Genomic DNA, 13,299 nt, shown 5'->3' with positions numbered 1-13,299 from the left:
GACACAGTCACAGTGGGGAGGACACAGTCACAGTGGGGAGGACACAGAGTCACAGTGGGGAGGACACAGAGTCACAGTGGGGAGGACACAGAGTCACAGTGGGGAGGACACAGAGTCACAGTGGAGAGGACACAGAGTCACAGTGGAGAGGACACAGAGTCACAGTGGAGAGGACACAGTCACAGTGGGGAGGACACAGAGTCACAGTGGGGAGGACACAGTCACAGTGGGGAGGACACAGTCACAGTGGGGAGGACACAGAGTCACAGTGGGGAGGACACAGTCACAGTGGGGAGGACACAGAGTCACAGTGGGGAGGACACAGAGTCACAGTGGAGAGGACACAGTCACAGTGGGGAGGACACAGAGTCACAGTGGGGAGGACACAGAGTCACAGTGGGGAGGACACAGAGTCACAGTGGAGAGGACACAGAGTCACAGTGGGGAGGACACAGAGTCACAGTGGGGAGGACACAGAGTCACAGTGGGGAGGACACAGAGTCACAGTGGGGAGGACACAGAGTCACAGTGGAGAGGACACAGAGTCACAGTGGGGAGGACACAGTCACAGTGGAGAGGACACAGAGTCACAGTGGGGAGGACACAGAGTCACAGTGGAGAGGACACAGAGTCACAGTGGAGAGGACACAGAGTCACAGTGGGGAGGACACAGAGTCACAGTGGGGAGGACACAGAATCACAGTGGGGAGGACACAGAGTCACAGTGGGGAGGACACAGAGTCACAGTGGGGAGGACACAGAGTCACAGTGGGGAGGACACAGAGTCACAGTGGGGAGGACACAGAGTCACAGTGGGGAGGACACAGAGTCACAGTGGGGAGGACACAGAGTCACAGTGGGGAGGTCACAGAGTCACAGTGGGGAGGACACAGTCACAGTGGAGAGGACACAGAGTCACAGTGGGGAGGACACAGAGTCACAGTGGGGAGGACACAGTCACAGTGGAGAGGACACAGAGTCACAGTGGGGAGGACACAGTCACAGTGGGGAGGACATACAGTCACAGTGGAGTCACTGCACTTTTGTTTCTTTAGGTTGTTGTTGTTGTTTTTGTTTTTTTGGGACAGGGTTTCTCTGTAGCTTGGAGCCTGTCTTAGAACCAGCTCCTGTAGAACAGTCTATCCTCGAACTCACAGAGATCCGCTTGCCTTTGCCTCCAAGGTGCTAGGATTAAAGGTGTGCACTTCCACTACTCGCTGGAATCACTGTTTTTGAGACAGGGTCTCATGTAGTCCAGGCTAGCCCTAAATGCTGGGATCACAGGTGTACACCACCATGCCCAGCTCTCTGGGAACTGTCCTCAAAGTAGTTACCCTAGTGACCTTCTCTGATGACATTCTGGTGACCTGCTAAAGGCCAGGCTTTGAGAGCCTCCTGGAGATCTGGTTTGTGAATAACGCAAATGTGTTGAGCTACACAGGAAACTGTAGCAGGGACTGGGGCAGCACTTGCTCTTGCAGAGAACTCAAGTTCAGTTCCCAGCACCCATGTCGGGCCGCTCACAATCATCTATAACTCCAGCTCCAGGGGATCTGACTCTCTTTGCCTCCATGTACATAATTTTAAAAATTAAAAATAATTTGAGTTAGACCCAATAATGTCTATTCCCTCAACACTGGCGATCACAGTGGGAGCATGGATCTGTTTGGAGATATAGATGACATTTCTTCAGAGAGCGATGAAGACCAGCGGACACCTGTTCCAAGACAGCCTGTGGTGAGTATAGTCGCCAGCCACACTGATCACAGGATTGCAAGCTAAGAACAGGTATTCAGCAAAGGTTCGTCAGAGGTTCATCTCTCATGTTGAGGGGGCGTTCGTAGAGTACTAACCATGTGGTAACAGTCTTAGCTGACCTGAGTGTCTGACTGATGACCCGTCCAGCAGGCCAGGTTATTCGTGGGCCTCGAGTTCGGGATCACCTGGGTAGGAAGGGAGGGAAAGAGAAAGGGAACCAAGCGCGAATAAAGCTTGACAGAGTCAGTCTAATATGAGTCAAGGTTCCGTTTATTGCAGGCAGGGGTTTATTCTTTTTTTTTTTTTAAAGATTTATTTATTTATTATATGTGCAACATTCTGCCTCCATATATGCCCGCACGCCAGAGGAGGGCGCCAGATCTCATTACAGATGGTTGTGAACCACCATGTGGTTGCTGGGAATTGAACTCAGGACCTCTGGAAGAAGAGTCAGTGCTCTTAACCACTGAGCCATCTCTCCAGCCCCCAGGGGTTTATTCTTATAGAATGGATTTGGCAGGGAGGGGTAGGGTTAGAGGGGAATAGAAACCACTGTGCCCTAGGCCAAGGGGGAATTAATTATTTTCGTAAAATGTCTTGACCACAAGGCACCTCAAAAGACAACAGCTATATTTGTAATATCTCCTTGGGACATCCTGTGGTCAGTCTGTCCCAAGAACTATTGCTGATTGTGCAGCAAGCTGTTTTGCAGCAGGCTATTTTTGCAGAGGTGATGAGAAAGATTGGTCAGTACTTTAGGTCGGGGGGCTTCTTGGTCCCCAACAGACTGAGACTCTTGACATGACAGGTTTTGATTTAAAAGGTCTTTCTTATGCACATGTGTGCTGTATGGGCAATGTTGATATTCTTTTCTGATTTTAGTAGGTACTTAGTAATGAAGGGTTAAATTATTTGTACTTCTTTAATGTCATACAAAATAGAAAATGAGCTATGCCAACAAAATACACCTTCCTAGTAATGCAGGATAATATATCTTATTCTCCATGGAATGTTGTTTTCTTTGTGGGTGCGGTTGGGGTGAGGTTTGGGGGAGGGACTTGGAACAAGGCTTGGCTGACTATTCCTAAGGGGGTTCTGACTTAACTTCCTTTCAAATCTGTGTCTGCCACACGCAGCTGGAACACTTAGCCTGTCTCTTCCCGCTTTCCCCTTCTGTTCCCTCCTCAGGGCGGATGTGGACTGCCTCAGAACCAGCATGTGGACCTGCGTATTCCTGAAACCAGAGTAAAAGTTGAAATTCCCAGCATCAACACTGACTTAGGGAATGAATTGTATTTTGTTAAACTCCCCAGATTTCTCAGAATAGAACCCAAGTAAGAGAACTGAATAAAATGTTCAAGAGATTGAAAAACAATATAAAATGTAAATGAACTGTTATGAGTTGACCAATCCTAAAATGAAAGGTGTGTCACGTGATCGGAACGAGAGCCTGGTAAGTCACTGTAGAGAATTAGAACGCTGGCCGGCTTCCTGCCTTTGCCACTCTGCTGTAAATGGACAGATGGCATATGACAATGTCACTCGTGGAAAGCTGGAAACACAGGTGACAGCAAGAGAGACGCCAGAGAAGCCCTGGTGGCCAGTGTCAATGGCACTGAATCTAGGCCGGATGGTGATTTTGACGACAAAGTAGTGTTGGCTCTCCTTACTCACTAAGGTACAAACTCTAAGGGGTAAATTTTAATCCCTGAACTAAAGATTTTAATTTGTTGTTAATTTTTATTTATTTTTTTTAAAAAAAAATATAAAGATGTCATGCCCAGATTTGATTAATTAAGCTAAGGGACTTTTTTGATTAAACTGGTCTTGAGCTCTCCCTGCCTCTGCTTCCTGGGTGCTGGGATTAAAGGGTGTCCCACAATGCCTGGCTCAAGGGACGCTTCTGAAGCCTTTCACTGTGTTCACAGCCCTTCAAATAGTCCCGTGGCCCTGGTTTTTAAATATGGATGGGCCGGTTATTATTACCTATGCTTTATATACTATGTGTTTCCTCCAAGAGGATTTTGAATTACGAGCCCTGTTTGGATTTTATTTCAGGAAGTTTGTTTTAAAAAGCAAATGAAGGGAGTAGCCATTGGCATGCTTCCTGAGGGTTCCAGGAGGCTGTGGTCAGCTGTGATGCGTGTGTAGAGACATGGGTTATAGTGCCCATCAACCATTAATTGTGACTAATATGGCAATTTTTTAGACCTTTTGATCCTCAGCATTATGAAGATGAATGTGAAGATGAGAAAGTGCTTTATGGGGACGATAAAACTAAGTTAAAATTGAAGGTATTCTGCCATATTCTATTCCTTTTCTCTCTTTGTGCCCCTGTCACCTTCGTCTTCTAGTAGCTGTGGCCACAGGCATGCACTATCACGCCAGGCTAGCTTCTTCTTACAGTTTTTCTTTTAGATTTATTTAATTCATGGGAGTGCTTTACTGCATGTATGTGTGTGCACCATGTGTGTGCCTGGTACCTGCTGAGGTTGGAATTCATGTGTGTGAGTGTTTTGACTGCATGTATGTGTGTGCACCATGTGTGTGCTTGGCACCTGCAGAAATTGGAAGACGGCATCCAACCCTCTGGAACTGGAACTTATGAATGGTTGTGGATCACCCTGTGGATGCTGGGAATCTGTATCCTGTGATAGAGCAACAAGTGTTCTTAACCATGAGTCACCTCCCAGGCCCCTAAACTTCTCCCTTAGACGGTAAACGCAGGGGTGCTCTTGATGTTGCCTGCTCACCCAACAAACAGCTCTCGGACATGGAAAAACGGCCTTACCAGACATTTAGGGCAGTCGGCACACATCCTTTCTCTCTCCTCTAGAATTTTTCTAAGGTTTTCAGGTTTTTTTTTAATTTTTCATTTCTTTGAGACAGGGTTTCTCTGTATGGCCCCAGCTGTCCTGGAACTCACTCTATAGACCAGGCTGGCCTTGAACTCAGAGATCGCCTGCCTCTGCCTCCCGAGTGCTGGGAGTAAAGGCGTGCGCCATCCTGTCTCCGCTCCTCCCAGCCCCTTCCCTTTCCCCAGTTCTTCTACTACTCCATTTCCCTTCAAAAACAAACAACAACAACAAAACAAGCGGGCCTCCCAGGGATATCAACCAAACACAGCATAACAAGTTACAATAGGACAAGGCACAAACCCTCCTATCAAGGCTGGATGCAGCGGTCCCAAAAACAGGCAATACCGTCGGAGACTCCTCCACTCCCACTGTTAGGAGTCCCACAAGAACACCAAGCTACACAACCGTAACATATATGCAGAGGACCTAGCTCAGACGGGTTCAGGGTCCGTAACTGTCGCTTCAGTCTCTGTGAGTCACTGTGAGCCCTGCTTAGTTCATTCTGTGGGCTATGTTCCCTAAGAGACACTTTAAAAGCTCCCCGCCCCCCACCCCACCACCGGGCCTTCAAGGTTTGTGTGTGTGTGTGGGGGCGGGGAGGCTGGGAATAGAACTGGGGGATCTCACATGTGCTAGCCAAGTGCTTTATTTACCACGGTCACACTCAGCTGAGGTGTCAATTTCAGCTGTTTACCCTGGGTGGTCTAATCTCCTCTTTCCTGGGGACCTCTTACTTAGCTGTGGCTACAGGCTGCATCCGGTTTAGCCTCTCCTCCCACTGCCCTGACCTGGACCCCAGGAAAAGTAAACAGAAAGCCTGGTTAGCTTACCCAGCAAGTCCAGATGCCAGTGGTGAATGGGTGGTAGTGCCGCTGAGTCAGCCATTTTCTCCCCAGCCGTCCATTCTTAGCACACAGTCATGAATAATTCGAGGAACAAAAACCAAGTAGCTAGCTGAGTTGGTTGCCAATACCTTGTCTTTTGAACCAGGTGGAAAATACTATACGCTGGAGGATACGCCGGGATGAAGAAGGCTATAAGATTAAAGAAAGCAATGCCCGGATCGTCAAGTGGTCAGATGGAAGGTGAGTATTGGAACACCCGAGGGAGGCCTGGATAAGTTGGAAATGTCTGTGTAGGGCTTTATTGAGAAAATCTGGGCTGCTGGCATTACCTCAGAAACCTGAGAGAGAGAAGCAGCGATTAGGCCTTACAGCTGGGCTAGTCGGCGAGCGTAGAGCTGGCTCCAATGAATCTGCTCCCTCTGCTGTCTTGCCTCTCCTCTGAAACCTCAGGGTAATCTGAAATAACCTTTGCTGGCGGTGCTGGGGATCAAACCCCGTGCTCCATGTGCACATGGCACGTGCTCCACCGACTGGACTAGGACCGTACCCCCTCAGTTGAAATCATTCGAGAATCATTTCAGTTTTCTGACTAAAAGATATAGATTGAATTACAATTCTATTTCAGTCTGAAAAGTGTATTTTACCACTCTTTGCTCTGAGGTGCGTATTCGTTACTTTTCTATTGCTCTGATAAAACACCATGACCAAGGCAATATACAGAAAGAAGAAACAAGTGTATTTAGACTTACAGTTCCAAAGGGACCAGGGGCAACAGGCAGTAGGCATGGTGATACGAACAGCGGAGAGCATTCATCTGTCAAGCCAAGCAGGAAGCAGAGAGAGAGAGAGAGGAGAGCTAACTGGGTTGGGGGCTTGGAAACCTCAGGACCCACCCCCCAGTGACACACTTCCTCTAGCAAGGCCACACCTCTTAAACCCACCCAAGCAGCAACAACAGGGGATCAAGTTTTCAAACGTCTGAACGTTTTGGGAGGCATTCTTACTCAAGCCGCCACAAAGAGAGCTGATTTCATTTTTGTTTGTTAAGACAGTGTCTCAGCTGCATGGTGGCGCACGCCTTTAATTCCAGTACTTGGGAGGCAGAGGCAGATGGATCTCTATGAGTTCGAGGCCAGCCTGGTCTACAAAGTGAATTCCAGGACAGTCAGATTATATAGTACAACCCTAAAAAAATTAACAAACGACCTAAAAGACAGGGTCTCCCCTGGTATGGTAGAGCACACTTGATTCTAGCACTGGGGAGGCAGAGGAAGGCCGAGCTATGTAAATTTATGGCCAGCCTGGCTTCCATAGCAAGTTCCAGGCCAATCAAGGCTACACAGTGAGACCTTGTTTCAAACAAACAGAAGACAGGGTTTCATGGCCCATCCTGGCCGAGAACCTATGACCTTGAGCTCCCGATCCTCTTACTACACCTCTCCAGGGCCAGGGTTACAGGCAAACACTTCCATACCCAGCTTGGAAGGAGGCTATTGAGAACGTTTTTAAAAACAGATTTATTTATTTATTATGTATACAGTGTTCTACTTGCATGTGTGCCTGCACACCAAAAGAGGGCGCTAGATCTGATAGATGGTTGTGAGCCACCATGTGGGTGCTGGGAATTGAACTCAGGACTTCTGGAAGGGCAGCCAGTGCTCTTAACCACTGAGCCATCTCTCCAGCCCTCAGAGTATCTTTTTTTCTTTTTTTCCTCCCTGTGAATTCTATATGAGGACAGGATCCTGAACTGATCACTAAGCATCTTAATACAAATGTTTCCCCTCTCCAGCATGTCCCTGCATTTAGGCAGTGAAGTGTTCGATGTCTACAAAGTCCCACTACAGAACAACCACAACCAGCTGTTTATACGGGAAGACACTGGTCTCCGGGGACAAGCCATCTTTAAATCCAAGCTAACCTTTAGGTAACGTTCTCTTTTCACCAGTTGCTACTTGCTATTGAAGACCAAAGCAGAGCAGTGACGCTGAAAGCCTGACCCTTTGGACTGGTGTCACTCCATAGAGCAGCTCACAAACCACCTTGTTTGGTTCCAAGACGAGTGTTTAAAGTTAACTACAGGTTTCTCGGAGAACCAACTCATGCTAAGAAAGCTTATAAGGGACTGGTCCATGGCTTCTCAATGGCCAGGGTTCATGGAAAAGACTCGCCATTGTAGCTTGCCAGTTGGCGTGTCCTTAACCCTCGAGTGGAACTAACCCCCCAAAGCTAAAGTGCCATCAGAATGTGGTGCTGGTGTGTGTGACGAAAGCGGTGGTAGCTTGAGAGGTACCGTACCATAATTACCATGGTAGTGGACACATGGTTCCTTTGAAGCTGCTGAACTATTTTAAAATCAGATTGTAGTCATGGCTGCACAACTTTGAAAATTAAAAAAACAATTATAAACTTAAAATAAGGTCCTGTTGGGTGTATATTATTAGTAAATGTGTTGTGTAACAACCATAAGGTTTTACCAGTTTGAGGGTCTTACCAGTTTGCAGTTTCCTTAGCTATAAGATGTGTGTCACAGGGATGTCGTGTTAAATAGTACATAAACCTGGCACAGTTAGTGCTCAACCTTCCCACTTACGAATGTTTTCTAGAAGTATCCTGTTGAAGGAGCTGCGGGCTGTGTTCCGCCACCCAGCTCCTGGCCGCCTGGCTAGCTTATACCCCGAAATAACAACACACAAATTGTATTCTTTTAAACACTGCTTGGCTCATTATATCTAGCCTCTTCTCGGCTAACTCTCGCACCTGGACTAGCCCATTTATAATAATGTGTGTAGCACCCCAAGGTGCGCTTACCGGGAAGATTCTAGCCTATGTCCATCCTGGGTTGGAGCTTCATCGCGTCTGCCCGGGAGAGGGGAGCTATTGAGTCTGAGCTCACTTCCTCTTCCTCCCAGCATTCTGTTCTGTTTACTCCACCCACCTATGTTTTAACCTATGAGGCCAAGCAGTTTCTTTATTAATTAACCAATGACCTTCCTCCATCAGTATCCTGGACGGTGCGCAGCTCTTAGGTTTTGCTTTCTGCCCTTGCTCTGAGCTCTACACTGGGGTAGTATTTGACTGCTTGGCACAAATCTTTCCTTAGGTCCTTTCTTCGATCTTCAGGACCCACATACGAGCTGTCCCATGCTCAGGAAGGCACTTACTGTTTGTGACGGTATTGCTATGTAGCCCAGGCTGGCTTTGAACTCACTATCCATCTTCACCCCAATCTTGCAATCCTCCTGCCTTTGTCTGGGTGATGGAATTACAGGTTGCTTCCATGCTGAGACTCTTGTCTCATCCTGAGCCATTGTGGTTCACTCTGTTTCTGAGACAAGATCACACACTTGGCCACCTACTTTTTAAAACCGTCCTCCTACTTTTATTGGTTGGAGGTGACATCTTTCAGTTCTCAAAATGTTTCTGAAAGTGCATGTTCCACCCTTGTGGATCTGAGATTTCATGACCCTCGTCTGTGATTGTAGTTGGGCCTGTTCTTTGTGGAAAGCACTTGATGTGGCCTCCTGCCTCTTTCTCCTCGTACTCTGGGGCAGTCCACTTCACTCTCCCTTAGTGGGTGAACAAAGGGAAACCGTGGTCCTCTCGCCTCCTTGCTCTGCTCAAGGGTGAGGTCGTCATGGCTCATGGGCGGTTTGGGTGTTCTTGGTAAAAGTGAGACAGATATTTCCTGTTCATTACCCGACAGACCTCACTGTGAAGACGGTGCTGCATATAAAAAGCTGACCCTTTCGTTTAAGAACCCAAGTTCAAAGACACAGATTAGAATCCTACCAATGTCTGGTTGTGACCCTGAGTGGCCACGCACAGAGATTCAGGTATGTCTGGTGAGCTTTATGTTGGGATCTTTTGTACATCAAGAGCTCTTTCTCTGAACTTAATCAACACGTTCTTTGGGTACAGCTTAGTAGCACAATCTTTGCCTTGCCTGTGCAAGGCCTTGGGTGTGATTCGTGGGTACGTACCACAGGGAGGAAAAAGATGACAGGAAGGCCCAGAGAGCTTTTCTGACTTGATTGACCCTGGCTCAGCTCTTTTAACTCCGAAGCGTGGCATGCCTGGCAGAGTCTCCTCAGCCTGTTGTCCGAAGCCGGGTATATTAGTTGCACTGAAGGCCACGGTAGGAATGCCTGAGAAGCCTGGGAGCTTGGTGGAGCCTCAGAGGTCAGGCTTAGTGATGAGCATGGCCCGTTTCCACCGTCGTAGAGGGTCATTTGAGAAGGGGTTTCTCAGGCTGGCCACTTCTGAGCTGTGAGTGGCAGCAGTGAGGGATGTCCACAGCTCTCGGGGGCATGCTTGTGCCAGTTCTGATCAGGACGGTGCTAGGGGCCGTTCCTGCATTCTCATTCATGTGTTGCCTTTACCCCACTGAACCATCTACTCTGTGGGGTTACAGCAGTGCGGGGCAGCAGACTGCTTTAAAAGTGGGTTTGAATGGACACAAAGTAGCTCCATTTTCCCTCTCCCTCCTCCCCATTTCTTTTCTGTTGGATATGGGCTGGTCTTGGGCTCCTGGTTTAAGATGTTTTCCTGCCTCAGTTTCCACTGCAGGTGCATGATACCACATCTTGCCAAAAGTAGTTTGTTTTTTTTTTTAAGTTGAAACTTTGCATTTATATGTAGAAAAAAGAACGCCGAAGGCTGTCTAGCCGACGGAACTTGCGTTCAAAGGGGAAGGATGAGCTGTATTCTAGTCCCACCATCCAGCAGCCTGACGGTGAGGACAAGGAAGAGGAGGGAGAAGAGGACACGACGTCCAGACTAGAGACCACTGAAAACCATTACCAGGAAGCAGTTCACAGTAAGTCAGTGTCAGAGCTCATTTCAGTAGGTGGGGCTTAGTTGTGCTCTGGTGGGATCTTCATCTTGCTCAAATTATTCACTCAAGACTATAGAACACACTTCCCCTTCCGTTTTGCTTTGGTTAGGGCCACTTGCCCATAGAAAAGGTTAAGTGAAACCAAGACATCTCCAGACAGCACAACACCTGTTCTACACATGGGAATGTATATATTAGCACAGTTAAGAACTCACTATTTGGGGGCTAGAGGGATGGCTCAGCAATTTGTTGTAATTTAAAACAAAGCAGCGTGTGAGAGAAAGATGCCATGAAACAGAACTCACATGGAGGGCTTTTTATTGGGGGAAAGTGAATGGGAAAAGGGGGAAGGAATGAGGGGAGACTAGTCTCTGGGGACAGGAACAGCAGAAGAGAAGAGTAGAGAGCAGAAGAGAAGAGAAGAAGAGAAGAAAAGAGAAGAAGAGAAGAGAAGAGGAGAGAGTAGTCACTCAAGGAGCTGGTGGGGGTGGTGAGTGGGCCTAAGCCCGAAGGGTCCAAGAAAGGCACAGGCCACCCAGTGAGTCATCACACAGAAGGTGGGGGCCGAGGGCTCTGAGCCTGACAGAGCTGTGATTGGCTAGAACCAGGATTTAACAAAGCCAAAGGCAAAAACCACACTAGAAAAAGTCCTCACTGAGAAAGAGCCAGAGGTGGGGAAAAGGGAGGGGCTCACCAGTTGTGCTGGTTTTGGATGGAGGGACCCAGCATGATCCAGAGAAGCGGGAGGCTGTCGTTTGTGATCCTGGTTGAAGAGCCTGGCCAACAAGCCGAGTCTGAGGCAGGCAGGCCCATGGGGACTGCAGGAGGCAGTGTATTGCAGACACACCAGCAGGATCCTTGCACCCTGGGTGAGAGGACAGGAGCTGACAAGACAGTGCAGCCCTTCACCCAAAGCAGGAAGTACCTAATTGTAGGGAACAAATACTGAAGGTGGCATCACATTCCTTGCACAGATGGTACCAGGTCTGTCAAAAAGCTCCACAGCCATTTTAATGGTTGTGTTCATCTATAGTGTGCTGGAAAAGGGCAGAGAAGGCAGGCAAAGGTTACACAGGGGATATCATGGTGGTTATAACTTAAGATGGCCGCAGCCAGGGAAAGAAGGGTCCCTCCAAAGATAATTCCCTTTCCTAAAATAATCCCTTTCATTCAGAGGAACAAGCCCTGTCTTCCTTGGATGGCGACGATGAAGGATCTGAAGACGACAAGGTCAGAAGAGTTCTTAAAGCCAAGACACTCACGAGTGACAGGGGTAAGCTACATTTATTTAGCTCCAGGGTGACCTTGTATCCAGAGCCAGCTCACAAAACAGGAACACAGTTGCACAATCCACTGATGCCCCGTGATACAGTGCACTAATAAGAGCAGAGACTCTGCTGTCTGGCAGGGTGGGTCTTGGGAGGCTACACACACACAATCCCAGACAGGCCAGGACGAGGCATTTCAGCTACACAGCAAGTATCAGGCAGGACCAGGCAGGACTCAGGGCCCCGAGGCATCTAGGCTCCTCTAGGGCAAATGCTCTGTGTGGATAACCAGTGCCTGCCATTTGGATAGAGCAGCAATGGAGGTGTCTCCAGTCTGTACTATTTCCCACCGAGTCTTGGCTTCCCTTTTCTCTTGTAGGATCACAGACACAGGAAATCATAGTTACGTGAGGGCCCTGTGCTGTTGCTGCTGGGACATACTAAGTCAGTGTCTTCCTAGCACTTACCTTGTTCTGGGTTCCACAGGCAGGGATAAGCATTGCAGCTGCAATAATTTTTAAATAGTGGCTACTTGTTAATTCATGTCTATGTGTGTATACAGATGTAAAAATTTCTAAAGAAAACCACAAAAACATACCTAAACATTCTTCAAATTCAGTTTTTAAATTCTTTTGAGTGTACCTCACTTGCAGTGCCTCTAGAGGCCAGAAGATGGCGATGGAACCCCTCCACCCTTCAGCTAGAGTTACAGATGCTTTTGAGCTGTCATGTGGGTGCTGGGAACTGAACCTGAGTTCTCTGCAAGATCCGACTCTCCAGGCTCTAAAATCAAACGTTAAAATACTTAATTTTACAGACGTACTGAAACAAAATAATGTGTTTCAAGTAGTGTGATAGAAATACCATATTGAATGAAAAATGTACCTCCTACCCTGACAGGCACCTAGGGAAATCCAAGTCCCAGTAGCTGAGAGCCCAGAGATGGTGCTGTGTAAACACAGGTCTCTGGGGCAAATTTCTCCTGTCAGTTCAGAACTAGTTTGGACAAGGCTCCCAGAAATGCCCTATATGAGTTTTATAACCCATTTTTTATATCTCTTCAGGAGATGAACCCTCCAGAAAGAGACCAAGGGGAGAAGAGGAAGACTGAAGCATGAAGTGAAATGTGTGCTGGTGTCTATCAAAATTTCCTTAGTTTTCTGTTTGTGCTGGGATTGAATTCAGGGTTTCCTGTCTGCTGAACATGAGTCTACTGCTTAGGTCCTCCCTAAACCCCTCAAATATATTAAAGCAAGGATGATTATTTTGACTCACATAAACCAATGACATGGGCCATGCAGAAACCATTTTCCTTCCATGTATGCGTGTGTATGTATATGTGTACACACACACATATATACACACACATATACATACATACATATACATTTTTTTTTTTAAAAATTTAAGATCTCACCATGTAGCCCTGACTGTCCTGGAACTTGCTATGCAGACTAGACTGGCATGGACCACGGAACACACAAAGATCTGCCTGTCTCTGCCTCCTGAGGGCTGAGATTAAATGTATGTGCCACTATGCCTGGACCCCTTTATACTTTTATAGCTGTGTTGTGGCTGTATAGTAAAAACATTTCAGTTAGCATTAGCTCCAGAAAGAACATTTAGACTCATTGAGAATACTCAGAAGTCCTTAGCTTCAGTTCCAGGTTCAGGGAGCCTGCGGGTCATGACTTCTTTGGGGTTGAACAACTCTTTCACAGGGGTCACATAGC

General features: G+C 47.6%; 1 protein-coding gene across 1 annotated transcript; it reads left to right on the top strand.

Annotated features, from left to right (window-relative positions):
• The first annotated feature begins 1,656 nt into the window (after positions 1 to 1,656).
• LOC121465961 (RNA polymerase-associated protein LEO1-like) lies at positions 1,657 to 12,677 on the top strand. Its single transcript, XM_041679373.1, has 10 exons — positions 1,657 to 1,773; positions 1,933 to 1,947; positions 2,968 to 3,092; positions 3,968 to 4,052; positions 5,607 to 5,701; positions 7,254 to 7,388; positions 9,168 to 9,297; positions 10,103 to 10,280; positions 11,473 to 11,571; positions 12,631 to 12,677. The coding sequence occupies exons 1-10, from the start codon at positions 1,657 to 1,659 to the stop codon at positions 12,675 to 12,677; spliced, it is 1,026 nt and encodes a 341-aa protein (XP_041535307.1).
• The last annotated feature ends 622 nt before the right edge of the window (positions 12,678 to 13,299 follow it).

This window comes from Microtus oregoni, unplaced genomic scaffold, assembly GCF_018167655.1.
Source record: "Microtus oregoni isolate MIOR12 unplaced genomic scaffold, Mior012 000032F_ref0000030, whole genome shotgun sequence".
NCBI classification, from domain to species: domain Eukaryota; kingdom Metazoa; phylum Chordata; class Mammalia; order Rodentia; family Cricetidae; genus Microtus; species Microtus oregoni.
This window is presented reverse-complemented; position numbering and strand designations above follow the sequence as displayed.